General features: G+C 41.4%; 1 protein-coding gene across 8 annotated transcripts in view; it reads right to left on the minus strand.

Moving 5' to 3' along the window:
• Positions 1 to 27,685, minus strand: part of LOC138194344 (uncharacterized) — a 31,628-nt gene extending 3,943 nt beyond the window's left edge. For 2 of the 8 annotated variants that reach the window (XM_069143010.1, XM_069143008.1), the window contains exons 1-28: positions 27,524 to 27,685; positions 19,375 to 20,663; positions 17,834 to 18,106; positions 17,602 to 17,706; positions 17,373 to 17,491; positions 16,939 to 17,157; positions 16,633 to 16,720; positions 16,107 to 16,259; positions 15,584 to 15,681; positions 14,018 to 14,190; positions 13,813 to 13,929; positions 12,838 to 13,104; positions 12,351 to 12,485; positions 11,346 to 12,206; positions 10,788 to 11,015; positions 10,426 to 10,650; positions 10,070 to 10,300; positions 9,714 to 9,944; positions 9,371 to 9,613; positions 9,075 to 9,263; positions 8,659 to 8,892; positions 8,402 to 8,575; positions 7,605 to 7,790; positions 6,726 to 6,925; positions 6,343 to 6,411; positions 6,167 to 6,211; positions 5,430 to 5,492; positions 3,810 to 3,989 (exon numbers count right to left, since the gene is read on the minus strand). In XM_069143010.1, coding sequence (XP_068999111.1) covers positions 3,810 to 3,989; positions 5,430 to 5,492; positions 6,167 to 6,211; positions 6,343 to 6,411; positions 6,726 to 6,925; positions 7,605 to 7,790; positions 8,402 to 8,575; positions 8,659 to 8,892; positions 9,075 to 9,263; positions 9,371 to 9,613; positions 9,714 to 9,944; positions 10,070 to 10,300; positions 10,426 to 10,650; positions 10,788 to 11,015; positions 11,346 to 12,206; positions 12,351 to 12,485; positions 12,838 to 13,104; positions 13,813 to 13,929; positions 14,018 to 14,190; positions 15,584 to 15,681; positions 16,107 to 16,259; positions 16,633 to 16,720; positions 16,939 to 17,157; positions 17,373 to 17,491; positions 17,602 to 17,706; positions 17,834 to 18,106; positions 19,375 to 20,655 — 6,387 coding nt within the window. In that variant the 5' untranslated portion in view covers positions 20,656 to 20,663; positions 27,524 to 27,685. Of the gene's footprint in view, position 1; positions 1,310 to 3,809; positions 3,990 to 5,429; positions 5,493 to 5,680; positions 5,747 to 6,166; positions 6,212 to 6,342; positions 6,412 to 6,725; positions 6,926 to 7,604; positions 7,791 to 8,401; positions 8,576 to 8,658; positions 8,893 to 9,074; positions 9,264 to 9,370; positions 9,614 to 9,713; positions 9,945 to 10,069; positions 10,301 to 10,425; positions 10,651 to 10,787; positions 11,016 to 11,345; positions 12,207 to 12,350; positions 12,486 to 12,837; positions 13,105 to 13,812; positions 13,930 to 14,017; positions 14,191 to 15,583; positions 15,682 to 16,106; positions 16,260 to 16,632; positions 16,721 to 16,938; positions 17,158 to 17,372; positions 17,492 to 17,601; positions 17,707 to 17,833; positions 18,107 to 19,374; positions 20,664 to 26,506; positions 26,863 to 27,523 lie in introns of those variants that run through there. The other 6 variants (XM_069143014.1, XM_069143013.1, XM_069143015.1 and 3 more) reach the window with 5 other exon arrangements.
• Positions 27,686 to 27,993: the final 308 nt, after the last annotated feature.

A 27,993-nucleotide genomic window follows, 5' to 3' on the forward strand; every position in this document is an offset into this window, starting at 1 on the left:
ACTAGTTGATCATGGGCGAGTGAAATATTTCCTACTGACAGAATTAAATTGAATTTACATAAAAAAAATTAAAATGTATGCATGCAAGTTAAAATACATGCACATAGAGTACATTGGAGTACATACACACAATATAGATTTTTATAAAGACACCAGAATAACAGTGGTGATGTCATGGAAATAATATGACAAAGTCAGCACTATTATAACCCTTCAGCTTAACAAAGAAAAGCTACATGATACAGTTGGTGAACAATCTAGTTGGATAATGAAGACAGATTTAGCTGCAAGTTGTATATTTCATCTATAAATATAACTATGTTTCAGAATGAAATGGATTTTATTTTGTTTGAACTTAAAGTGGGAGGAATTACAAAAACGACATATGCAACTAGCCAAGCCATGAACTTGCACATACTGTAGTTTAATTAGAAGAAAATCAGAAATTTAAATGTCAAAATCCACCTCCTTGAAAAGAAAAAGAACAATCATATGAACTGTATATGGAATGACTTTAATTCTTTGGTCAAAGTTGATTGTCAAAAAGTCATGCAACAAGGAATCTCTTGCAGCTGCTACATATTGCCTTGTTTAATACTGGTGAAGGAGAAATAGGTAATTAAGTATTACAATTAAGCTGCCTCAAGGTTTCCCACTCCAGGAAATGCCATACTGTGACAACGAATATTGACAAATTCCCCAGAAATAAGACTGCTGTTTTTTAGTGCGTACCTCGTGGGTTCAGGAAAAAAAAGTCAGTGTTCAGCTCGTCCGAAGACAATAATCTAAGACAATAGAAATGTACCTCAAGATGTGTATAAAAACAGGTTCAAAGTGATATGGTCAGACGTTAAAAACCTCCAGATAAAAGTCAGTTAGGAAATGTTGGTCAATGTATTTTTAGTGTCCAAAAAGACATCACAAAAAAATGCAAAATGCTAGTGGGTCGATTATCATTTCCAGTCCTAATCGGTCTTCGGAGAAGACGTCTGTTTCTGGCTGGAGAAACCAGGGAAATTGTGCTGCAGCGGGAAACAAAGTCTTGTTCAACAGAGGCCAGAAAAAAAAGGGGCAGCTTCTCAAGTGGAGCAGAGGATGAGAGATGAAGAAGGCTGGGTGATGTGGCAGAGGAGGCAAAGTAAGGAGAGGAGGAGAAGAGAAAGCTAGAGGTTGATGGGTAGATGGACTGGGTGCGGTCTCCACGGGTCACTTTCACACCTGTGTGAGGTTTTCGCAGGGTTGAGACGACCCCTCAGCTGCGTTTGGAGTAGAAGTCTAGCAGGGGGCCGCGCGGGAGGCGGATGACAAACTGAGGGGGAGGAGGAGGAGGGAAGAGATATGAGAGGGAGGAACTTTCTAATGTGATAGTGACCGATAATGAGCTGAATTTGTAAAAGCCGGCGTTGCGCAAGACGCGATCCCCGAAAATATAAAATTCATACGCCTTCATTTGAACAGAAATTCTATTTTTGTTGTCCAGAGCATGGAAACTTTACTGTCACATGCAATTTTTTTTTTTTTTCTTTTTTTTTTTTTGGGGGGGGGGGGGGGGGGGGGGGGGGGGTTCCATGTCAAACAACTCGCTTTATTTTTGAAAAGACAGAAAGTCATCCACATTTGCTGGATCTTAATTGATAACAGGAAACATTCATACATTTTTGAGATTATAAGATATCAGTAAGATAAAATCAGCTGTGTCAGAATGATCTTGAACTCCAGCCTAACGATGTTAAAATTGCCAAAGATGCCCTGTTAGTTGCAGTCTTGTGCTTTATCTGTAAATGGATTTGATCTGGGTCAAGGCTGCCAAACAGCAATAAAAGATTGTGCACTTAAAACTACTCATCTCGAATAACAGTAAACTGTGATAAAGGCTCATGATGTCAGTTTACAGCTTTAACTGATAACTGGACAACTAGCTGCAGATCATTTTGAACTGGCCATCTTTTTGTCCATCACAACAAGCAGAACCATTTCTTCTACTGCTTTTCAACCATTCATTTTAATGTTTACTTTTCTCAGTAGTGTGCAGTCAGTCTTTTGTCCATACACATTGACTGAGGGTTAATCAGAATGATAAACTGGCTTGTAAAACTGATATAAACAATGTGTGAATACTCCACTGGACAGAAATTAGACGAGTGTCATATTGTTAATTGTGTACATAAAAGCACTTTGTACACTTGCTCCGTTACATTTCCTTACTGTGAGCTGCCAGTTTGTTTTACTTTGATTTCAGTACAATTCAAATGCATCCTGACAATATGATGTGTGTGGAGACATTAGTCTCCAAATGTGACAGTGTTTTCCGTCAATCATGAAGCAGTCATTTTGGAATTATGTTTCTACTCCACTGAAAAGGCTGTAATAATTTTAAATGAAACATAACTATCAATAGCAATTATTATTTTGTATTAGTTGTAATGTGAATGTCGTAATATTTGTTATTGTTTTTGTGGCATAAACATAGCTGATACAACTGTGAATGAGGCCTTGTCTCTTCATAGAAAAACAACCAAAGGCTTGGAGAAAGCAGCAGCCAAATAAAAAGGTGAAAGCAGCATGAAAAGAAAGTGCAGAGCAAAGAAATAAAAGCAGTAAAAAAAAAAAGCTCAACAATGAAGGAGGGAGAGAGGAGAGAGGAAAAGGTCAAGTCAGAACGTGCAAAACTTCATGAAAGTGGTCATCTTTTTGTCATGCAGTAAGTTTTCAAAGTCAGGTCTGTCAGTCATGCAATACAAACATGTCAGGGTTCAGAGGCATCCAATGTAGACCAGATCTAGACCAAGTGAGTTCTCAGAGAGCGGACAACCTGTCCCAAAGATGCCTTGCCCACATCAGCCTTTTCATTGAAAGAAGACGAGTACAGAGCCTATTCAGCAAGCCTAACCGCATTCTTCATCCACATGCATGTGTTGCATACCACATGCCATTGCCTTGAATAGGACTGTACATGCATACACAATGTTTAAACTGTCAGCAAGCTAGGAATGACAGCTGGAAGAGCCTCCTCTATCAGTTTGAATATATTCATCACATGGACAAAAGAATCTTATGCCAGAATTACAAAACTATCGTCAACATAAAAATTTACACACCATTATTGTTTTTTTTTTTTTTAACTCAACCACAAGACGTTTGATAAAAATTTCAGGTTGCTCTGTTCCAACAATTCTCTGCACACAGCTCACATTAGTGTAGTGAAGTTACAGAGTCAGTTCAGGAATGGATCATCTTAAAAAATTAAGAGGGATGCATGATACTGGATTAAGCAATTTTAACCCGATATTCCAATATTTTCTAACTCTTTTGGTCAATTGCCGATACTGATACAGGTATGCGAGCACATTTTCTTTGCTCTTCACAAATCGTTTTGATAATCAGGACGACAAGTCTTATGTTGGGTCATTTCATGGGTAATGTTGAAGGAATATGATGTGGCTCCTCTTTAAAAAAAAAAAAAAAAAAAAACCTCCACACTGCAGACATGTTTTTCTTTCTCACTTGATGTAAGAATTGTAAGATCAGCCTTGCACCGTGGACATTGTGTTGAGCATTTAGTCAAGTATTTAGTTGAGCATAAAGCATTTAGGCATGATTAAAACATCTTCAGCAGAAATGCTCATTTCGAGTTGATGGCAATATTTAATGTTATGCTCTTCACGGTCAATACAGATGATGTGCTGATACTATCGTGCATCCCAAAAAATGTATTGAGGTTTTTTTTGGACAATTTCCTGCAACTCCTGAACTGACAGATTCAGTTTAAATCAACTAAAGGCATTCTGTGTTTTCTGAGGGAGACTTACCCCGTCTGCACTCGGCAGAGGCTGACCATTGATACCCAGGGTGCGGAACGGAGAGTGTGTGGACAGGCGCTTGTCCCACTCACTAGGCCTGGACTCTGGGACAGACTCCATGAAGTTCCTCTTCAGCTCACTGATACTGGCGTGATGCCTGAGGAGGTCCTCCTGAGGCTTATCAAAAACCTATACAGAGGAAACCCGAGGGGGCACAGACATTGTGGTGGTGGGGTACGGAGAAGAGGGCACCGTGGAATTTGACAAATGGAGCAAGAAAACATAAAGGGACAAAAAAGGACAAGTGACAGTTGGATGGGAAGGGAAAAGAAAAATGAAGGATATATTGGGAGAGATTAAAGAGAGAGGAAAGAAAAAGACAGTCAGATTAGGTTGCTTTTTTGGCACAATTTGTGTTGATTTATTGCGGATTAAATAAATAAGCAGAAGCAGGGTTAACAGGTGATTCTACGGGAACATATATTAGAGGGGCGTTTATTTAAGATGTTTATGGTTTCTTGATAGATTATCAGCGACTCCTCTTCAGAATTCAAATTAAGTCTGGCAGCTGATTCATGCGAGCCAACTTGGGTTTATAAAGCAAAGGTTGAGAGGAGTCGGTGCCGTGATTTATCAAAGTGGATTATTATTTGGAGTTCTGCAAGGGTATAATCTATAAACTATAGAGCACAGCATTAAGGATCTATTTCACAGCATTAGCCTTGCAATGAAACACGTTAAGAAAACAGGCTGCAAATCATAGTGCAGGAGAGGTGATGGCAGCAGACATGGTACAAGTTGTTGACGATGAAGCCTCAGTATAAATGGAAACCTGTTCATTTAAGACAAATGAACAAAAGCAACAGTAGAAGCGCTGATTTGGCAACATTTAGCACCAAGTTGATCTTTATGGACAACTGCAAGGTATCGACAGCCATCTTCCAAAACATACTGCAGACATTTTTAACTGCTAATCATGACCTGTTGTGGTGCTAAAGAGCAACTTAATGATAAGTGTTTGTCAAAATGTAATTTCTTTCATTCATAACACAGCAAAGATGTACAATTATTTTGACTTGCATTTCTACAGCCAAAAGACTCTGGCATAATTGCTGCGAAAGTGCAACGCATTACTGACAAGTTAGAAAATGAGATGGTAGCAGACAGCATAAAAGCAGGAACAGGAGAATACTGAAGATCTGGAAAAATATATAAAAACGGAACTGCCTGGGAACCCTGGCATGAAAATTATACTAGAAAAGCTCATGCTGGCCCTGATGAGCTCAGACCTCAGCTCATCAACCATATCACAGGGCTGATTCCTGTGGACAGTTAAAAGATGATCTGGAGTGCAGCATCCTTCACTAGTTTGGGTAGACCAATGCAAGTGGAAAAATCCTGGCCATAACTTCATCTTTTTTTTTTGTTGTTGTAAATTCAACAGAACTCTCCTGAATCAACCGGATTAGAGTATAGCCACACACATAAACACATTTCTCATGTAATCATTTACGTGAGTGCAAGAAGTGTGAATCGTGCCACATGCAAGCGTGATATTAAATTGTTGCCAGTGTGCCAAAGAGCAAGAAAATACAGCTGGAGACCAACATCTCCAGAAAGGATACCAACCTCCAACATTAAAAGGCTATGTCTGATATAAATTGAGTCACCCTCAATTTTCTTAGCTCTTTTCTGTGAAAAATGAAAATAACAAAAGAAGTGTGGGTTTGTTTCAGTTTCCCTGTATGCTGGCATCAACTGCCACACCTTGGACATGCAAACTATGAAGTTCAACAGACAAAAAGAGTTATGACGAGTACATGCAAAAGAGTTATGACGAGTACATGCAAAACCGTTTGAGGCTAAGTGACCGTAGGGGCCAATACTGCACTTTACTAACAAAGAAAAGAAGATACGGCTCTAAATCTTAACTTAAGAATTATATTCTTATAATGAGAAAAGGAGTAAGGAATGACAATGACAAAAATGTGAAAAAAAAAAAGAAGTAATTTAGTGAAGTGCATTTAATCTATAATCGTGCATTCCAGTGTTTACAACAGCAAGCAATGAGAATAAATGAAGGCCCTGAATACTTTTAAACAGCTATGTGTAAAATGTTGGCAAGCATACTTTCATCATACTGAGTTACTCAGTGTTTTTAATATCCTATCCATTACTATGTTTTCTACATCTTAAAATATACTGTATGGGCATCGAACCTGATGCAGGTTTTATTTTAGGCCTAGTCGTATGAAAGCACAACATGAGAAGAGGGTGAAATTAGTCTTTTGGATGAGAAGCTCTGTATCATTAAAATGGAGGTGGAGAAATGGCTACGGTTATATTTACGACGCGAGGAATCTGACCTTTCGCATTCGCACCACCTCCGTGCTCGTCATCTCAGACTCGTGCTACCCCGGGGAGGAGAGAGGGACACGTGTTAGCATCCTCTGCCTGTTGGCTTTTGACACTCACGTCTCAGCCACGGTGAGAACATGTCTTCTGAGGGACGACATGCAAGAGGCCTGTGCCTGACACTAACCTGAATGTGCCCATTGATGTTGGATATCAGTGTAGAGTTTACTTCTCTCTGGTCCCTCCACACTGCTGGCTACAGCAGCAAGAGAGACACAGTTCACAGTCAGACACAGAGAGCAACCTCTGCTCGATACTTTGGCATCTTCCATTCTTAAAGACTATGAAGCATTTACAACAGAATACTTCTTTACATTATCAATCACAATAGCCAATTAATAACAATGAGGACACATCATCAATAATTTGGTGATCTCTCACTGGCACCAGATAACCTGTTATGTATGGCTTTCATACATATATAGTACAAAATTTTGCCTACACACCATCCTTAAGACTTCTGTTAAAATTGCATCACATGTCAAACAGTGACCATAAAAAGTTGAATACCTTGACCTCAGCATCGATTTTTGAGGGCTCCAAAGTTTCTACAGTGACCTCCAGCCTCCTGTCTTCCTGGCGGCTGGTCTTGATTGGAGTGGAGGTCTGTGGCTGGTCAAGATGGGCCATGGGGATCCCTGCTTCCATCAGAGCAGCTTGGGAGAAGACGGGAGCGCTGACGGGACGGGTCCCCCTATGTGTGCTCATAACTAGACAAAATAAAGACAAAATGGAAATGAATAAAAGGAAATGTGTTTTTACCACAGTTTTGGAGGGAAACGATGAATTTGCACATTGGACATAAATAGTCTCGCGAGCAAAACGCACGTTGAAACAGCTATGAATATGTAACAAACCCACAAGAATGCATCGATACAAACGGCCAAATCATACTTACAGTCATGATATGATCAGATAAATGCAAGTGATGCAAGGGTATACTGTACCCTATTTGTTTCCTCTACTATCTTTTAAAAAGAGAAGCACACGTTGGAGCGTGAGGTGGGCCAGAAGCGAAAATCCACAACATGGAATGAAAGTAAAAGCGCATTGTAGTTCTAACAAGTTACAATCCAACAGTGGATGCAAAGGCCGATTACGTTATGCTGCAAAAAGCTGTAAAGCTAAATGAGGCTGGATCGGTGAAATGCGGAGGTTAAGAAAGCATTATTTCTTCAATCTGCAAACCAAAGTGCAGTCAGAGGTCCTTGAATGATGGAAAATGTGGATTGCCACCTGTGGAAGTATTCTTTTGCGAAGAGAAGCCAGTGTATCCTGTAAACTAGCTGCAAATGTTAGTAAGAAAGCACAACCATGTGAGCTGTTCATTTGCCAAAAGAAAAAAGAAAAAAAGAAAAACACACTAGTAAAAAAAATAAAAAAAAATACCTGACTCTTTGAGGTCTACATCTAGTAGAACAAACCAATCATCATTGACATGTGTGAGAGCGAGTGGACGTCTTTCTTTCAGGATCCGCTTCTCAAACTGTGGTCGAGTGTCAGAAATCCTTATTGTGGCCACAGCAGCTGGAGCTCTGACCTCTGCTGGGAACTGGATGAGCTCAGGGGCAGCGACTAATACAAATACACAACCAGGTATTATTTTGTAAATAATGTACATGAGCATTTACAGTGAAATACCCTGACCTGCTATATGTAGTGTTAGGTAACAAATGAATGAATGCTGAAAAAACCTCAATAAGAAATCTATGGCATGTATAATTGGATGGAATTCTTTTGACGCAGAATACACACAAAGAATAACTAAAATGAAACTAAATAATGTACCAGAAGGTGAATTATTCCCTCAACTCAGGGACAAAAAAAGAAAAGGTTGTCACATTAATGTTTAAAGTTACTGTTGTCAACATTTTTGCCAGCTAAATCTAAATCCTTATTTCCTCTGTCATGTTCCTAAAAAAAATTCCCTTAGCTCTTCCAGTTGGTCTGATTTGTATCCTGTGGAGCTCTGAAACAAACATAAAGCAGCCCTTAACTAACTGTACCACCAAACAATCATCCTCAATTTGATGCTGCTTTAGATATTTCTGTATTACTTTGTACTGTTCTGTCAGTGTTAAGTGTGCATGTTGAACTATGTAGTAGACACAACGTAAATCACTCAGAGATCATGTTCTTCAGTCTGATCCCACTCATAACAAAAGCCATACAAAACAGCAGAATACCTGATACTTTCTCTGCAACATTTAGCAGCACAAGCCATTCATCATCCACTTTTCTTGATTGCACTGGTTTAATCTCCACCAACTTCACAGGTGGCCTCATGATGTCCTCCACGATGACCTTTGGTTTTGGTTCAATGGATGCCACCACATCGACAATACGCTCAACCACAGCAACTAACACAGGAACAGTAGGGTAAATCATTCTAATAAAAACTTTATAACACAGTGTATACGCACTCTTTGGCAAGTAAATGTACCTGGTGGCATGAAAACTGGCTTTTCAGGGATGGCGTCAAACAGAATAAACCAATCATCTCCTCCTCCTCTCTCCGCTAGTGGTGCAATTAGCCTCTGTCTATTTTCAGCCAGACTTGTCCTTTCTTGCCTGCGATCCACACCAGTTATCACCTTCTTCGGTGTTGTAGTCTCTGTGGTTGTCACCTCAACCTCAAATGGCTTCTTCATATCCAGACTAATCTCAACCAGAGTAGCTGTCACAAACAAACATCGTCAAAGAAGCTGAGTGACACTCAAATGTCCACTGTGAAAATGTTCAGTCCTGAAAGCCAGTTAAAAGCTGCACATATTTAACAACTGGCAATGCATAAATGACTCAAAATATCATGTTTCAGATTGAATTCTGACAGGGTGCAAACATATGTTAATTGTATACCTGCTGGTATTACGACTGTTTTTTCACGAACAGCATCGAACGGAACAAACCAGTCATCATCTCTCTCTGGCAGAGGCTTGGAAGGCTGTGGTCTAATCTGGTCAACGTCAATCTGAAGCACCTTCCGCTCTATTCTTTTCACTTCCACTGGAACATCGGCATAGATTTTAGCCATCAACGGCACAGACACTGAAAACAAACAAAATTCATACTTGAACTTTGTCCGAGGTCGTGTTTAGGATGATCTCTTTTTGTGTAATAATATAAAAATAAATACATCGGAAGGCTATAAGTACCTGGAGGCACATACGAAGTCTCTTTGGAAACAAGATCCAGCAGCAGAAACCAATCATCGTCTCTCTCCCTCACGGGCTGGAATGTTTTCTGCTCTGGAATAATTTGCTCAGGAGGCTTCTCATCCTCTTTCCGCATCACAATCGTTTCAACTACAACCTCCCTCCTGGACTCGGCTGCTGCTGCTTCAGTCACAGTAGAAATGCTCTCTCTGTGATAAATCTGAACATACTCAGCTGTGGAAACTATTGATAAAGAGAATGATGGAGCACTGTAAGACATCTGAACCAAAAATGAAAAAACAACAACCAATGGTGATGGAGCATGAAGGAAAATATGCAGTACCTGGTGGCACAAATGATGGTTCTCTAATGGGAACATCGAGCAGGACAAACCAGTCGTCTTCCGTCTCTTTCACTCCCTGTGGCAGTGCTACTGGTTGATTTTCACTCAGCATTTGTCTTACTGCAGTGTCTTCTATTAAAACCTCTGCTCTTTTTTCTCTCTGCTCAACAGCTAGTTCAATGCGAGAGACATGTTCTTCTGGAGACACTTCCATACGCTCTGCAGCAACAACTACAACAAAACAGATAAAAACCCTCAGACACTGAACAGTACAAAAGCTTTAGGAATAACAGCGTCTGCAAAGCTCAAGGTTATCGCAGAGCACGGCGACGAGCGCGGGGGATTTTTGCCAATACCTGGTGGTACATATGATGTTTCTCTGGGAAGAACATCGAGCAGGACAAACCAGTCGTCTTCCATCTCTTTCACTCCCTGTGGCAGTGCTACTGGTTGATTTTCACTCAGCATTTGTCTTACTGCAGTGTCTTCTATTAAAACCTCTGCTCTTTTTTCTCTCTGCTCAACAGCTAGTTCAATGCGAGAGACATGTTCTTCTGGAGACACTTCCATACGCTCTGCAGCAACAACTACAACAAAACAGATAAAAACCCTCAGACACTGAACAGTACAAAAGCTTTAGGAATAACAGCGTCTGCAAAGCTCAAGGTTATCGCAAAGCACGGCGACGAGCGCGGGAGATTTTTGCCAATACCTGGTGGTACATATGATGTTTCTCTGGGAAGAACATCGAGCAGGACAAACCACTCATCATCTCTGTATGTCACCGGCTGTGGTGGGATTTCTCGGAGTTCTCTCGGCATCTCTTCTACAATCCTTCTTATTTCAACTACTATTTCTTTACTCTGTTCATCCCCTGCAGTTCCAACCACAGAGACAAAACTTTCTTCATCCATCTCGGCTCTTCCCTTCAACGTAACTGATAAACAGAGTCAGGAGAACGTCTTTTTATCGCAAGCAGAAATAGGCACTTCTTTTATAAGCGAGAAAGCACAAAACAAAGCACGAGAAAGCCAAAGTTGTTTTGAAAAACAGCGCCGGGTATTTTAGCAGTACCTGGTTGTACATAAGATGTTGCTCTGCGAACAACATTGAGCAACACAAACCAGTCATCAACCCTTTCTGTGACGGTCTGCGGTTGTGGGATCTCCGGTGCATGCCACACCTCTTCTCTTATTTTCCTCTCCTCTACTGTAATCTCTGTTTTCTCCTCAAGTGTTGAAATCTCAGTCTTTGAAGAGAAATACTCACTCTCATCCAACTGAGCACGTTCCACAGTGGCAACTAATTATGGGAGTAAAGACACAGAATATTTGAACATGGGAGCAACCATGTAGTAAGAAAACGTACATTGTGAGAGAAGCAGGGCAGCTTATGGAGGTTTACTCTCACAATATCTGAGGTAGAGATACTATTAAGACTACAAAAACTGCAAATGCAGCGTCAAGTATATCATACACCTCATTGTAGCAGCTGGCAGAAAGACAATGTCAAGAAAATAACAAAAAATAAAAACCTAGTTGATTAATATGTTAATATTAGTGTTTTGGCACATGATCTCTCTGTAGTGATATTAGAGTATTAGAGAGATTAGTAGACAATGACATACTGTACCTGGTGGTTTGAAAACAGATTTGTATGGAGGTCGGTCAAAAAGTGTGAACCACACAGCCTTATCTTCCACCTGAGATTGAACCTGAAGCCTCTCTGTAACTCCTCTCTGCGTCCTCTCTTCCAGATATTCTGTTTTACGCCACACATCCTGCTTTTCTAACCTCTCCTCTGACATTACATCAAACTGCACCTGCACATCTTCTTGTGGCACACCTTTCTCTTCTACAATAGTCACTCGCTTCTTAGTCCTACGCTCCACCTTCCGGTATGCCACTACAGAAGTGGTGCCGGCAACATCTGGAGAGGCAACCTTCTCCTCCACCTCATCTTGCCATTCCTTCTCTATCTGCCGTAGTTTCTCACTCAAATTATCATCTAACAGACTCTCATCTGTCAACTCTGTTTCACTCTGCTGCGTCACCGCTGCCTCCTCTACAGGCAACAAGCCCTTTAAAAACACCTGCTTTATCTGATCTTCCAGTTCATCCTCTTCGTCCTCTTCTTTCTCTATCCTCCTCACAGATTTCCTCACCACCATTTCTGTTCTACCTTTGACTTGCATTTCTTCTTCCTGCTCCAAATCTTCCTCTTCTTCCTTTAACTTGCCCACCTCTTCCTTCCCTAATTCGTCCTCTATTACGTCCTGAATCCTCTTTGCCATCTCATCCATTTCTTCGAGCCTTTCTTCTAAGTCCCTCACTTCTCTCAGCCTCCCTTCCAAAATGTCCACCTCTCTCAACTTGTCTGCCAGGATCACAGTTTCCTGCAGTCTCTCAATAACCTCTTTAGTGGTCAGTTCCTGATCTGCAACATGCATGCCCTGCTCCTCCTCCTGGAGCTGGAGCTGGACGAGAGGAGAGACTGGGAGGAGTAAAAGGGAAGGTGATCAAACAAACCGTGAAAAGTATTTAAATTTGATTCATATTGCAGGTTGTTATAGCGTTTCTTTACCAGATGTGTTCAAATTCATAATTGTTTGTCGCATTTTCACACAAAGAAACTCACATGGAGGTTTTTCAACACACTCAAGTGAAGATATGTAGAAGATTCGGTCAAAGTACAGGAACCAATCATCTTGCTGTGTCAGTGCTGGTCTCAATAGTCGGTCCATATAGCTCATTTTTGCCAAGCTGAGTTCAGCTGGCAAAGATGACATCAGAAAAACAATACGCAACATCTTTTAACCAAATCACAAACACCCACAAATCTCAGACTGCAAACGGTTGATGACAGAGGGCAACATGGAGCCACATGCCTGGTTTGTTATGGGATATCGCTGTGTACATACAGTATAGTGGCAGCACATACAAAATGCATTCTGGCCACAATAAAATTATATTTAGACACATGGCTTTTGCCACTCCAACATAAAGTTGAATATTAAGAGAGAATCCAAACTCTGAATCTCTTGTTAGCAAACTCCTAAAATATTTATAAATGGAATAAAAGAAAAATGCGGATAAACTTCGGTATGCATTACAAGCGTAGATACCTGGCTGTTTCACAAAATCAAAAGGTGGCACAAAGGGAAAAGGAGGATGACGACGCAGAAGGGGAGACCACTCGTCTTCCTTCCTCCACTGCTGCTGCTGCTGCTGCTCATCAGCTGCAGGCTCCCGCCACGGCTGACCGACGGTCTGGGTGATGGTTTGAGAGCCAGTGTTCCCAGTCTCAGTGCCCTGCCAGGTAACTGTGACTGTGCGGACAGACTGCCCCTCCTCCCAGGACTGAGTGAAAGTCTGCTCAGACTCCCTTCTGGCTGTGAAGAGATGACGGGGGGGGGGATGGCAGTTATGTAATGGTTCTGCTGGAGAGATGACGACCACTGCTTCACAGTGCTTCAAGCGGGTTTTTACTGGTGTACATGCCAAGCATTTTTGCCACACTATAGGCAGTCCGGTAAGACAAAGTTAGTACAAGAACGAACGAAAGATGCCCTTTAAACTTCAGAGCAAGAACAGATGACGGTGGCAAAACTGGCGATTATTTCTCTAAGCATGAAGTTCCTTGAAGTTTAAACCAGTTTTGATGACGGCTGCTGAAGCAGTGATGAGTGAGTCAGTCAGTTGAGAGCTTTAATATTAACGTACAAGCTATGAGAAAATGAAGCACAGACTTATAAAATGCCAAAAAAAAAAAAATGAGCAACAGCCACTTCAAAACTGGAAACGTCTGTGCAAAGCCAAGTGTGTGAGAAAACTTGTTCACGGTGACCAGAGCTGCCCTGGAATCATGTCAGGGAAAGTACAAGGTGGGTGTCACTACCCACATGACAGAATAGGTCACCTTTATGACAAGTTAGCCAGGCTGATAAGCAACATTTTCAATGGTTAAAGAGCATGAAAGCAAATGGAACGTGGATGAGCATGTTAAACGATGCAATAAGGCCGTTAGTGACGAGTGAGCAACTAGCGAGTTGCAAATATGCCAAAAGGCAATGTGTGCAGCGCCACACACTTCCTGGTACCTGGGAATTCAGGAGAAGACTGGGCTTTGTCAGAAGCCATCATCAGTGACCAATTATCAACCTCAGAACTGGTTGATGCTGAGAGTTGTTTCAGAAACTGGAGAGTCTCATCTCCAGCTGCAAAAGAGTCAGAGAGCGGCTTATCATACCTGCGGTATTGCGAGATGCACATACTTTACACTATGATTTTAACACTCACACGTACCTTCATCTAGGTTACGAGACAGCCTCTTGCTTGCAGAGCGTGTAAAGCGCGGGGCTGGGCGGTCAATCAAGGAGCTCGCCTGGCGGGTCTGAGCCTGAGTACGACCGCTGTACCGGAACTTCGAGCCCAAAACAAGATAGCGACGTGATGAGGGCGGCTCCACTGTTGAAACCCTGAGTGATACGCACAAATATTACATTTTCACCCATCATGTAAGCAATTTCATTAAAAACAGTTATTCAAAATGATAAATCATGCATTATCTAAAAAGAAGTGTCATTGTTATGTAGCGGACAGACCCAAATATTCCTCCCTCCAGGTCAAACAGCCATCTACCCCCTCTACAACCCTTCATCCCTTCGGCCATGATGTCTGGCCTCTCTCCTCCTCAGGGCAACAGATGTGGACCTGGTACAAACTTTCCCCTATCTTTGAGATCATAAAACCCCTTTTAGTCTAAACTTTCCCAGGATTGAAATCATTTTTAGTACCTTTTAGGAACTTTAGTTGTCAAAATGACAATCAGCATTTCTGACCAGATTAACACTAATGGACCAAGAACATGGATGGACGATCACCTCTGTTTCCCCCAAAACCTCTCTGTCAGTATAACCAAATGACTCTATGACCTCTTCTATGACCAGTGTTCATAAACCAAGTGTGATGTCCTGCAAAACAATCTTGATAAGAACCAGAACCAAATTCCAATCTCTCCCCTTCTTGCCACACAACCCCCTTTACCATCTGGTGCTGAGAACATCTACAAAATAAGCGATGGACTTTATATAACCAAATATTGAACTCTTATAAAGCTCAACCATGTATTCATCATGTTATCATGTATGTTAGAATCTTTCCCTGTGTGTGCGTGTGTGTCACAGTGAACATGATTTCAGTGTCCTCCTAACATGCAGGACACTGTCTCTCACCTTCCCTTCTCCAAAATCACCCAGGGGAGGGTGTGATTAAGCAGAAGATTAGCTTGATCTTCAATATTCTCTCTTTCATTCCACTACCAAATTAGCTCATGAAGGTTTGTTTCTGGTATATTTGTAATCTCATTATATTATGTACTCCCATTTTCACGTTATTCATATATTTGTGTACTCAATAAATACCCTTAATTGGACCTAAATGTTGTAACAGTGATAATTTTCTGAGAATATCAAAGGATTAGATTTCTTATATGAGAATTCAGGTTTCAGATTATGTTTGACGGATTTTTGTTTCGATTTGAATTAATAATTTGTCTAATCGGCGGTTCTATAAACGAGAGCAAGTCTAAATAAATTTTAATTAAAAGTGATATTACGCTACAGTTATGTAACAAAGTTAACAACACTTTATCTCATTAAGCAGACAAAACCTTTAGGGTTTAAGTCTAAGGTCACAACCCTGGGTATGTCGTTCCTCCTCTTTGGTTAAACTGCCAGGGAGCCAATATAGGGCTTAAGCTGCAGTGACCGGTTAGCCAATTATCCAGGGGATAGGGAGAACTGGAGGATGACCTCTGTTGCCAGGCAGGGAAGTGTCATTCAGAATCAAGGAAAAATGACCTGTTCTTACCTGAAGAAGGTATGATGTTCGACACAAACTTTCCACAGCTTCTTTGAGGCTTTGTAATTGGGCAGTTTGAAGCCAATGGTGCTTTCATACTGCTCTTGCTGTGGGTGAAGAAACAAATTAAAGTCAAATATAATGACCTTATGTCGATGAATAAACCTACTGTAAACATGGTCAATTCCAAAACACAATTTTCTTAGAATATTACAAACCAAACATTTTAAACTGTCGTCTAAAAACTGTATTTCACTTATATTCTCTTTTTAATGACGTCAACATTAACATTGCAAGTCTAAGTTTGCTGTCGGAAAAATTCAATAGAAGAACATCAATCTAAATCTGGGGAAATAAGTCCTCAAATAAAACTAAAACATTAATATTGGTAATTAATAAAATAAGTTCTTCACACTATTCCATCTCCAGGGTACCAAATATTTGGCATAAAATCTTGGAGAAAAATGTTGATAGTTGAAATATGTGGTTGAAAGGAGGTTATAAAAAAAAAAAAAGAAAAAAAAAGATTTACCTCTGACGGCCTGATTTTGATGAAGAAGCTGCTGCGTTTGTACGAGATCTTAAGCACTTTGGGCCAAGGGAAACGGTTGATCCTCAGCTTGTCCTTGTAAACCATCAGACCGCCGGAGCAAACACCCAGCGTAATGTCGACACCATCAAGATCCTGCATGCAGAAAACAGGATGAAACGGTTATGATATGTGTCAATGCACATCATCACCGTGCACTTACAACAAACAGTCACTGGGAGGCAGACTTCCTCACACGGTGAGCGTGTAGTTTGAGGTCATGGAGTTTGAAATGTTATTAATCTCTCTTTTTTTCTGATAGGGGGCTGGCATCAATTTTGTAATTACATTTGGATGTGACTGATGTCATACAAGCATGCTGTTGCAAATAATGACAAGCATTTCGAAAATGAAGGGAAGTCAGTACATACTTCAACTTTAGCATTTTAGAATTACCATTAAAAAAATGTAATCAATAGTTAATTTGCAAAGCATTCATCAAAAAAGGTAAAACTAAACAATACCCTACCTTGGCTTGATGCAGGTCAACTCCATACATGGCTAGTTTCTTGGCATTTTCCAGAAACAACATGTCTGCTTGGGCTGGACTCATTGACCTGGACAAACAGAGTAGAAGGATCTTTTCAAAGACATGCTTTGTTCTTCAGGATCAGTTGAAAGTCAAATCATTTCAAGCAATTTTAAAACAAAAACAAAATACAGAGGTTCACAGTTTGATTACGCTGAACTGTGCTTTTTCATACTTAAATGAACATGATGAAAATGATGTTCGTAAAGGATGCCATCACAATCAACGGCCGTCCTCTTTAATGACCTGTATGTGCGGTGCAGCTCCATCACTTTTTCCTCCAATTCTTTGCTCTGTCCGGGGGCCAGGCTCAGATCTTTAACATAGTCTGCTCCATGGAGCTCCGGGTCATACTCCCCCAGCTCTGACTGGGCAGTGTAGGAGCCCAGGAGGGACAGTGTGACAAAGGAACAGGGAAGAACTCCATGCATAATGTCCTTCCTCAGCTGGAGACACAGAAAGTACCTGGAAAAGACGTGAAAGGAAAAAAAATAAGATAACTTATGCTCACATAAAAAGTTAATAATGCAAGACAAGGTTTGACTCCAGTGATGAGATTTTTGGAATTAACATAACAGACGAGGCCACTCATGTCTGTGTTAAATATTGCATCAAAACCAGAAGTGGTAGTTAAGCCCTATTACCCTGCTCTGTCCAGACATAATACTATAGACATTCACCTGGTGAGGTCTTCAGTAAGCTGTGCTGGATCCGGAGGGTAGAACTTCACGTTGAATGTAAACTCATAGACAGCACCTGAAACCTGTTTCCGGATCTCTTTGGTGGGGTCCAACCATGTCTGCAGAAAATGGGAAAAAAATGTCTTGTCGGTGTCACGCAGATTATCTGACAATGTTTTTGAAGGGTAACAAAAATTACACAGGAGGGGGGTGAAAAAAAATGGCCTACTTTGCTTGTTGAGGTTTCCTTGTGAGAAAGGCCGAAGTAATCTTTCTCAAGCAGGTTGACGTGGTCGCACACCTTTGTAAGAAGTTCTTGGCCTTTGGCATGTTTCTAAATAAGAAAGACATACGCAGGCAGAGAGAGAGAGGTTTTTCAGTCTTCATGGACTGATGTTTATCTGGGGCCACAGTCTTACATAAACACAACAGAATATAGTGTAATTTGGCAGGTTTCTTACATCAAGTTCACACTCAAACTGAGCGTCGTCCAGTAAGGTGACTTTGCACTGCATGGTTTTCTGACGTTTGGAGCCTTTAGCCTCCTCTGTCTTCTTTTCTTTGACAGGTTTCTCTTTCTTTGCCGGCTCCAATTTCTTTTCCTCTCCTTTGGCCGCCCCCTCTGGCACTGAGGGTTCTTCCACTTTTTTCTCGGCGTCCTCCTTTTTAACTTCTTCCACCACTTCAGGCTCCTTCATTATTGCAGCTTCTTCCTTGTGTTCCTCTTGAGTTGGCTGACAGAGTCAACGCAAGACAAAGTACGTCAAATACAAATTACAGGAATGTGGGAGGACACAATGTACACTATGTAAAAATGATGACAACACTATACTTAACACTACACATCACAGCAAACATCCAGCTGTTCATACTAGCTTTAGTTCAGACCAGCATAGGTCATTTTTGTTTCAGACCAAGCTTTCAGCTCAAATCAGCATCGTTACTTTTGCTGAACCAGCGAGCCACATCATGAAAAATTCATGAGAAAGAAAAAACATTGGCTTCTCTACTACAACCCCATCAGAAGCATGGATTTGTGTAAAGCGGAGCTCTGTTTATAAACTTCATCTGCAGTGGTGTTTTTGTTGACTTCTGTCCCTGTCAAACTCTGTTTTGGAAAATACAGCGATTTCCTTTCTTGCCTGATGTTGGATGAGAGGTTCGTTACCACTCTCATAAATATGAAGCCGCAGCCAGAGTAGAGTTAGCATTCAAAAAAACTAGCCTGTTTGTCCAAAGACAATCTGCCAACCAGCCCCTTTAAAGTTCTCTGAATAATTTTTTTTTGTAAAACAATAGCTTTAAAGTGGAGCAGTGACTTCATGGTGTCTTGTTATCACACTGACGTCGCAAGCAGCAGAGACACTGCAAATAGTCCCGTAGGCCTACATAACTTCTCATAAAACTAAAAGTTGTCGTTCTTACGCTTCGCAATTTGTTGTATTAAATAAGCAAAATGTTTTGCATTGTTTAGTAAGCTTCGGGGCTGGACTGGCCATCTGGCACACAGGCATTTTCCCAGGGGACCGATGTGACTTTTGGGCCCAATTACATCTTTAAACCCCTCCCCCTTTGGACTTTGATTGAGCAGCTCATCTACATAGAAAGTCAAGAGTGCCAAAACGAGTGAGACAAAACACAAGGGAGGTGCACATGCACATTGGTCACACATTGCACCGCCACATGTGAATTCTCAACCAGAATTGTCTCAGGTCTCGACACAAGTGATTATCATCATGGTTAATGATCCTCACTGACATCTTACCATCGTGAATTCTGTTCTTAAAACATAAACAACCGCATCTAAAGGGAACGTCGCTGGTGTACGCATCATGTATAATATATCATTCAAACTTATGGAAAAAGAGTTAACCGCCTGCTGGTTGCAACTTGATATTAAGTTTACAGACATGAGTGCGGCATCAATCCTCTCATGTAATTCTTGGCAAAAGAGTTAAAGAGTAAATATCCTGAATGTAACACTGGTAAGAGTCACACTCACCTGTGTCTCTGCGCTGCTTATTGAGTGCTGATCAGGAGCCTGTTCAGCTTCTGGCTCAGTTTTAAGCTCAGGCTCTGGAGCAGCTATTGGTGCTTTCACTTGCTCCTCGCTTGGTCCTTTCAGCTCTTTCTCCTCCTTCTTTCCTTTGTTCTTCCCCTTCCCTTTTTTATTACACTTTTCCTCTTCCTTCTTTGGCTTTTCTTCTGTCTTTTTGTCCTCTTTCTTCTTTTCGTCTTCTTTCACCTTCTCCTCTTCTTTCTTTTTTGACTCTTCTTTCGGTTTGTCCTCGTCTTTCTTTTTTGGCTCCTTTAATTTCTCCTCCTCTTTCTTTTTAGCCTTTTCTTCGTCTTTCTTTTTTGCTTTATCAGCCTCTTTGGCTTTTTCCTCTTCTTTCTTCTTTGCTTTCTCTTCTTCTCTCTTTTTTGCCCTTTCTTCTTCCTCTGCTTTCCTCTTTGCTTTCTCCTCTTCCTTCTTCTTTACTTTTTCCTCTTTTTCTTTTTTCTTTGACACCTTTCTGTCAAGTTTTTCCTCCTCTTTTTGTCCGGCCTCTGCCACCTGGTCTTTAACTTCAGCAGTCTCCTTTTCTTCTTCTTTTGTCTCCAATTTTTCCTCCCCCTTTTCTACGGCCGACTCTGCCTTCTCCTCCTCCTTTGTCTCCTCTTTTGTTTTTAACTTCTCTTCCTTTTTTGCCTCGTCCTTGTTCACTTTCTCCTCATCTTTTTCATCTGCTTTTTTCTTGGCTTCTTTCTTTTTCTTTTTACTGCCTTTCTTCTCAACTTTTACTTCCACTTTCTTCTTCTCCTCTTTTTGTTCTTCTTTTTGTTCTTCTTCTTTTTTCACTTCCTTGACCTCAGATTTTTCCTCCTCTGCTGTAGTCCCTTCGTCTTCACTTTTCACCTCCTCCACCTTCTCTTTTGCAGCGTCAGCTTTTTCCTCTTTGTCTGCCTTTTCCTCCCTGGATTTCTCTGCCTCAAACCCCTCTCCCTCGGAGCCCTCTGAGCGGCGTTTGAGGAAGGAGGAGAAGAGGCGAGAAAGTCCTTTGCCAGCCGATGTCCTGGTACGGGGCTTCAGCTGCTCCTCCTCAGGGGAGGTAGCTGCATCTGCAGGCCCAGGCTCAGATACCTGAGCTTGGGCCTTCTTGCTTGACTTCTCCCCCTTCGGCTCAGATGCTGCTGCCTTCGGCTTCTGTTTGTTCTCTGGTTGAGGTTCGGGCTCGGCACCACTGGTCTTCTGCTTACCCTCAGTGTCCGCCTCATTCACAGCGCTCGCCTCTGTTGTCATGGTAGCCACTGGGAAGGAGAACAGACGGGAGTCAGAGGTGGAGAAAGGTCATGGTGCTGTACAGAGTGTGACGGTGCACGGTATGGCTACACTTGGAACACAACAAACAAGAAAGGGAGCTGTGGACTATTAGCTTTGGTGTGGGAAAGCTTACACTTCACTTCGCTATGAACGGCAAGCAGATTGCATGGCTGAGCCTAATTATACTGATATGGTAAGTAATAACTATTGAGGTTTTGGACCTAATGTCTTAAAAAAAAAAAGAAGCTATTTTAGGACTTTAGCTTCTAAGAAATGGTTTTGGCCTTTTTTTTATTACTTTTTTTATTATTATTTTACAGTTTTTAGGTTAAACAATTAACCAAATAAAAAGGTAATTAGCAGATTATTTGATAAAAAAAAAAAATAAAAAAAAGAATCAAACAACAAAACAAAAACAATCAAAGCATTTTCTTTTGTTAAATCCTACAAAATAATATAATATTCCTGCACTTGTCTTGACTCTTTTTCCCAGTGCATGGTAATATTGCGTGCTTTGTTGACATTTTGGCTCATGCTCTGATGAAGAGACATTTATAATGAGCAATTTTGACAGCAATTTACATTGCAGCATAAATGTATTGCTAGAGGCCCACTGTGGCATAACGGAAACTTACTCCATAAAATATGAATCCAGCCGCCACCCACAGATTACATTCTAACTTAAACACACATACAAACTCACACATACGCAAACATTATGTCACCACACAATAGCCCTCCTTGTTTAAGAGTGTGTCTGTGTCCACATGGAGCTCTGAGGGTGAACTCACAACACTGCCTATCACAGGCTCATTAAGTCTCACTGACACAAAGGAGCATTCTGCTCTGGATCTGCCTATTAGCACCGCCTGCATCATTGAGCATGCTTGGCTCTTCATCACACACAGGCCCAATCCAGTACAGATCATCTAAGGCACTGGGGCTAAGTGATATGAATATATGTATATATACACAATAAAATGATATACATGGTCAATCAAATCTGGGACTTTCTAACTAGGGCAGTACAGTGGTGCAGTGGTGAGCACTGTCGCCTCACAGTGAGAAGGTTCTGGGTTCAATCAATGTGGAGTTTGCATGTTCTCCCTGTGCCTGCATGGGTTCTCTCCGGGTACTCCGGCTTCCTCCCACCATCCAAAGACATGCATGTCAGGTCAATTGGGGATTCTACAAAACTGTCCTCAGGTGTCCAAGGTGTACCCTTCCTTTGCCCAAAGTGAGCTGGGATAAGCGGGTTTAGATAATGGATGGATGGACTTTCTAACTACATTTTCATACAATTTAGACTCTAAAATTACATGTTAGTCAGCTAAGCACGCAACCTTTTATTTGCAAAATTTGAAAGACAAATTTAAGAGATCAGTGTTGAAAATGCTCATTAAGGTTTATCGCATTTTATCTCTTGTCTTGTTCAACCTGACTCTAAGGTTATGGAGACATATAGACTTCTGTTAACATGAAACAGTACAAGTACTTGAATTAAGCAACTAGAATCATCCAATGATGTCATTCACAGTCACAGTGTGCAGTCCTTGAAGTTTAATGAACAGCATGACTTTGATTCAGCAGTGTGGCAGCGAGAGGACAGATCTAGTATATTTAGAAACTCCTAACCAGCTGATTAAATCACACGGCAGACTGAAATACGCTGCAGATATTATACAATCACGCTATACCTCCTCTAGGTGAGATATATCAGTTACAGTGGATCACATCACAATCAAGTCTGAACTTAAGTAAGACAGACATGCATCCTGTCTGGACTAAGCCTTGTCTGACTGGTGACTAATGTGGCTGTGTTTGTCTCTTCCATATGTAGTTCAAATCCCACCCCTACCCTGTATGGAGTGGGGGAGGGAAAATGCTAGACAGTCAGACGGGGCAATCTTCCAGATGCACAGGGCCGCCCCAAAGGGTGCAGCTTGGACTTCTATACCATACACTTCCCACTGGCACTACAGGACAGCAGGAGAGGAGGAGGGGGTACACACACAGACCAAATCCTCTTTAGCCCTCCCATTGTTTGTGTCCAGTGACCAATAACTGTGCCGCACTCTATAACTAATCCTCCCTTCCCTTCCCCCCACGAGACCCCCCATAGGCGTATTCCCTAGGTCACCACACACACACACACACACACACACATATATATATATAAGCACACACCGGTATGCATCAATGCTCACAGGCTCCTCTGGGTCTTTTAATGCTCTGTCATCTCAATTCTGATTGTCAGGAAACAGACAGGCTCCTAATGGACCAGCTGAGCTTGTGTCTGCTGCCTCCTCCATTTTGTGTTGCCTATCTAACATCTCTGCTGTTAGCCAGCTGAGCAGGGCCAACCTGCATCACGACCAATTGAGATAGTGGCAGCCACATCGCAGGACCCAATACACCATCAATCTCCCATAATACGAAGAATATTTCTTCTTCTTTGTTGTGGAGGTAATTAGATGAAATATTGCTATACTGTAGGAATAAAAAATCTGCCCTGAATACCACATAATTAGTGTCTGTAATGAGCTAAATTATAGATGAAGTAGGCCACCCTCAAGCAAGACGTGAGCTCACAAAGAGCTGCTGGATCAGGTGCAAACACCAGGACTGGGGTTGAACAAGGATTTCTTTTAATTTAATCTAATGTTCTCGCCTGAAGGTCGTCTGAAATCTGAAGAGATTTGACTTGATTCAGTAAATTTCACTTAAATAAAAAACAGATGAGATTGCACTTTACTTAACTGTGGAAATATGCTTCACATTATTCACTGTTCTCATTAAAATTATACAAAAAAAAGCTTGAACTGATGCTAACCCAACGACTCAATTGCTACTAAGATCAAAACTCTTCCTAATTCCTCATTAACCAAAGTCTCCAATTAAAACAAACAAAAAAACATTTTCACGATTTTTTTTTTTTCTCTATACCAAAGCTTTCCTGTTATTTGCCAGTGATGCTGCAGTGCTGATTCTGCTCTGTGTGTGTGTGTGTGTGTGTGTGTGTGTGTGTGTGTGTGTGTGTGTGTGTGTGTGTGTGTGTAATGAAATGAGAGGGTTGAATGAGGAAGAGCTTGCAGAGAAGGAGGAGGAGGTATAGTGTATAAATAGCTGCATATGCGCAAAGATGCAGGGACTCATTAGTTGGCCTTGACAGACAAGCTCATATCTATTTCTGTTTACAGTTAACTGCACACAACATGCATCTGCACATGCGTGCGCATAGCTACATTTAAAGCCTCGTTTTCAAGACGGCAGGAGGAAAGCACGACTAAAATAACCGCAGCATTGTATAAATACTTGGAAGACAGAAAGAAAGCATGTTTCCTGGGCACTGAGAGTAGGCTTAAGGAATTAGAAGGAGTTTAGAGTTAATCAGCCCCCAAGTGACCAAGTGAGATTATCTCTATCTACCTGCCCACAGTATCTATCTCACTGTCTCCCTTCGCTCTGATTCTCTGTCTCTGTTTCTCGGTCTGCATGTGTGTGTGCGTGCATCTGTATTTGTGTGTGTGTGTGTGTGTGTGTGTGTGTGTGTGTGTGTGTGTGTGTGTGTGTGCATGGGGCGGGGAAATCCGCTGTGCTGATTCATGGTTTTATGTGCAGTCCCGCCTATCTGGCTGAAAATCAACAGAAATGAACTGGCGGCCAAGATATCAGTCCTGTGGCCACATAGTGGCTCTTATTAACCTCTCTAAGTAAACACAGACACACATGCCAACATGCAAGCTAACATGTGCCTTGCTGAACTGTTCAAATGTTAGATGAACACACAAGCCTGCCCAGCAACATCGTAAAAACACATGAATAAGTTCATATTTACTTGTTTGTATATGATACGAGGTGTAATATAACATTGACTGTGACACCGTATCTCTTGTGTAAACAGGGGGGATGCTCAAAGAAAGGATGTTAGGCTACAAAGGTTTATTTTAGTCCAGTTCTCTGTGTAAACCTATCCCAAACCCAGTTCTAAACTAATCAATACACACAGATGGTCGGTGAGCCTGATACTGTAACATGAACCGACATGGGAAAAGAACGAAGTAGCATGATTGATTTACTGCGGTTGCCCTAAAAGCAATTTTGAAACCATTTCCAACATCACCTCAGCCACAGCCCGATGAAGGAATAATATATGTGTAGGTAAGTGCACATTGTGAGAGAACTGATCTTTTTCATTTGGACACACACAAAATCCCGATCTGTGGTAGGATTCATTATAGGATTTAAAATGAGCATTCTCTAAAATAAAATAATTCTCCAATTTGATCTGTCTGTTTGAATTATTTTTGAAAAGATGCTGCAAAGTTTGTGTTTTACTTAAGTGTTTAACCAACTCAAACCCACATTCTTCATTTATGGAGGAAAGAGCTACTGACTCTGAAGGATGAAGGATGTGTACCCTGTTGTCAGTTCCCTATTTAGTAATGCTCACACAACAGAGTAGTAGTCTAACTGCACGAATGCATCATAACTCCCAAAAGAGGATTAACACCAGCAAGCTCTTCTGAGACCTCGGTGACCTCACTCTGACACAGCGGTGCCAAAAACATCTTTTGGCATCACTTCGTAGCTCCTGTGTGCACAACACTGCTGATTCAGCAGTGCAGGAGACCCCAAGCACGTATAGGTCTTATCTCTGTCATTTTTTTAACCTCTGTGTTTACTTCTGTCGCTCATGCAAACACATGCCTGTTCTAACGCATTAAAATGCCCCTTTTATCTCTCCCTCATCCTTCCTACGCTATATCTGCAGCGCTTCATAAAAGATTATCTGACTATATATATTCAGCAGTATCATCAATGGAGATGAGGCTTATTGGATGAGTTTCTCTTAAGTGTGTTACAGGTCGCACATGCGTGTGTGCACACAGGGAACAGGCACACATTCACATTATGCCCCCCTCCAGCAAATATGGATATTTTTAACCCACAAACTCCTCGTGGGGCATAAGTAAGACATGTCAAGCAGAAAATGAAATCCAAGGCAGAGCCATCTCTGATACAGCCGGAAAAAAAAAAACACAAGAACATCTGAGCAAGACACAGTCTTGGAAATAGCTGTAACACATCTCACAGCGAAGCATTCGAGACCAAGAACATCCTCACATGAAGGGGCATCACCAGAAAAGAAATTATATTTCACATAGGATTGATTTAGATGGAGAAAAATATGACAAACATGTCAGCTACCTCTCAAATATCATAGTGAATTTTGTCAAACCTATATATTATACTTATGTGAAGATAGGGAATTGCTTGATAGAAGGCATACATAAAATACACGTGTTTTTCCTATAAATTCCTCATTAATAATCATGCATTATTACCCATTTCATTACTCTATTCTAATAATACAGACTAATGAGTGTAGTCTTAAAAACAGCCAATTAAAAACCTGCGAGTTTTCGAATGTAATGAATGGCCCTCTTTAAGCAGGGTGATAACCTGCAAGTTCATTCATTTCTATAGAAATAACTAGAAAAACAACACATCGCTGCCTCCGCGAACACGGAGCACTTTTGATTTATGAATGCTGTAATAAAACGGCTATATAATTGAATTTGCTTTAACAAGTCATCGTTTAAATGCCGCGTGGTAATACAGCCAAAAAACACTTGAATTCCCAACTTTTTTTTTTTTTTTGTTGTTGTAATGAAACCGCAAAACAGTTGCGGGCTGTATCGTGGCCAATTCCGTGCCAGCCTGGGTATTTAAAGAATCTGTGTATGAAAATGGCGCCGAATGTACAACAAAACAAACAAACACTAACTCATCCGCCCGAGGAACATAAATCTTCTTTTTGGCTTACCTACTATAGGATTAGCATCAAGGGAGAAGCAAACAGCGCACACACGAAACAAAAATCACGACAAATATCCAATAGTCCGCACGTTCAGAGGAGGAACAATGTTTCAGAGCCGCACATGCTTTGTTGTGCTGCCGAAGGTGTCCGATGCTCGTAAAAGGGGTGGAGTCCCACGATGAGGCTTGGACTTGGGTTGAGCAACTGAGCACCAACCAGCATGCATGGCTCACAACCGCATGTCAAGGTGGGGGAGACGCACACAACTTCCATATCATGTTAATATGCACTGATCTGAGACACGAAATATAAGTCAGTATTACAGAAATATAGATTTAATAAGAATATTCTGCAGAACGCTAACATCTGAAAACTATTCGGTAACAACAGATTGATTATTAGTGTATATTTCCTGCTAGTAACAAGACATATTTGCATTAATTGTAAAGGTTTCATTCACAGCTTGTCACTATGTTGGGACAATACATTGTCCTTCGTTACAAAAATATCCCGAAAAGCATGGACCACAGCAGCAATCATTAACACGGTGCAATGTCCAGAAACAGGCGCAGAGGCACCAGGAATATCCCCTGGCCCAGTTTCACCAATACGCATTGATCTGCACAGCATGAGGGTGTCAGGACGACATCCTTGACCCAACTGATGAGATACAGAAAGAGGCACGGTTTAAAGAAGTACCAGCGGAAAATCGAATGCCCCACACGCTCACGATTAACAATCTAAAATTCAAAAACAAACAAGCACACATTCATATCTGATCACGTGCACACATGTACACACAAGCTGTCTTTATGGTCCCCACCCATCTGCCTGACCCCATTAGGGGACATTCAGCTAACAGGCAGAGAGGGGAGGGAAGGGGGGGTTCATTATTCTCTTTAACCACACGGGGTAAGGAACCATCACCTTTGTCTCACGGAGGCAAGTTCATGTGGCATGCATATCAGTGTCTTAACTTCTCTGGTCTACTCTGTTTAATTTTCACTGAACAAAAAGTCTTACCAGTTCAGAGGTTATTCCGTAAATCCAATGGTTTCAATTGCCATAAAATCGAACGCAAGCTACCAAGAAACACTGGAGACTCCAAACGATGAGCGGGAACTAAGAGTAACTCTGTAGCGCAGTAACAGTCTCGTGGGATGTTTTCCAGACTTTGATCGCAGAGCAAAGTGACGACACAGGGCTTGAGCACACCAACTGGTGGTGTTAAACATTTACTGAAACGTAAAGCATTAATCCTGGCTGCATGGTACAAACAGAAAGTGGACAGAAAGCGAATACTTTCGGATGTAGTTCACTGGTGCAGTGACTGTTTCTTCCGCTCTAGTTTTGGATGGAAGTCAGTGAGACGGGGAGAGAAACAAAAACTATATGAACTACTTGCATTTGCCTCCGGTTGCTTAGGAACCCCTGCCCGGCCCATGTTCCCACTGCAAGGAGCAGGTGTTACGCTGGACCCAGGAGAGGGAGGA

The sequence above is a fragment of the Embiotoca jacksoni genome, unplaced genomic scaffold, assembly GCF_022577435.1.
Source record: "Embiotoca jacksoni isolate LCO1_2020_lvr unplaced genomic scaffold, fEmbJac1.0.p SCAF_11, whole genome shotgun sequence".
Taxonomy (NCBI): Eukaryota; Metazoa; Chordata; class Actinopteri; family Embiotocidae; genus Embiotoca; species Embiotoca jacksoni.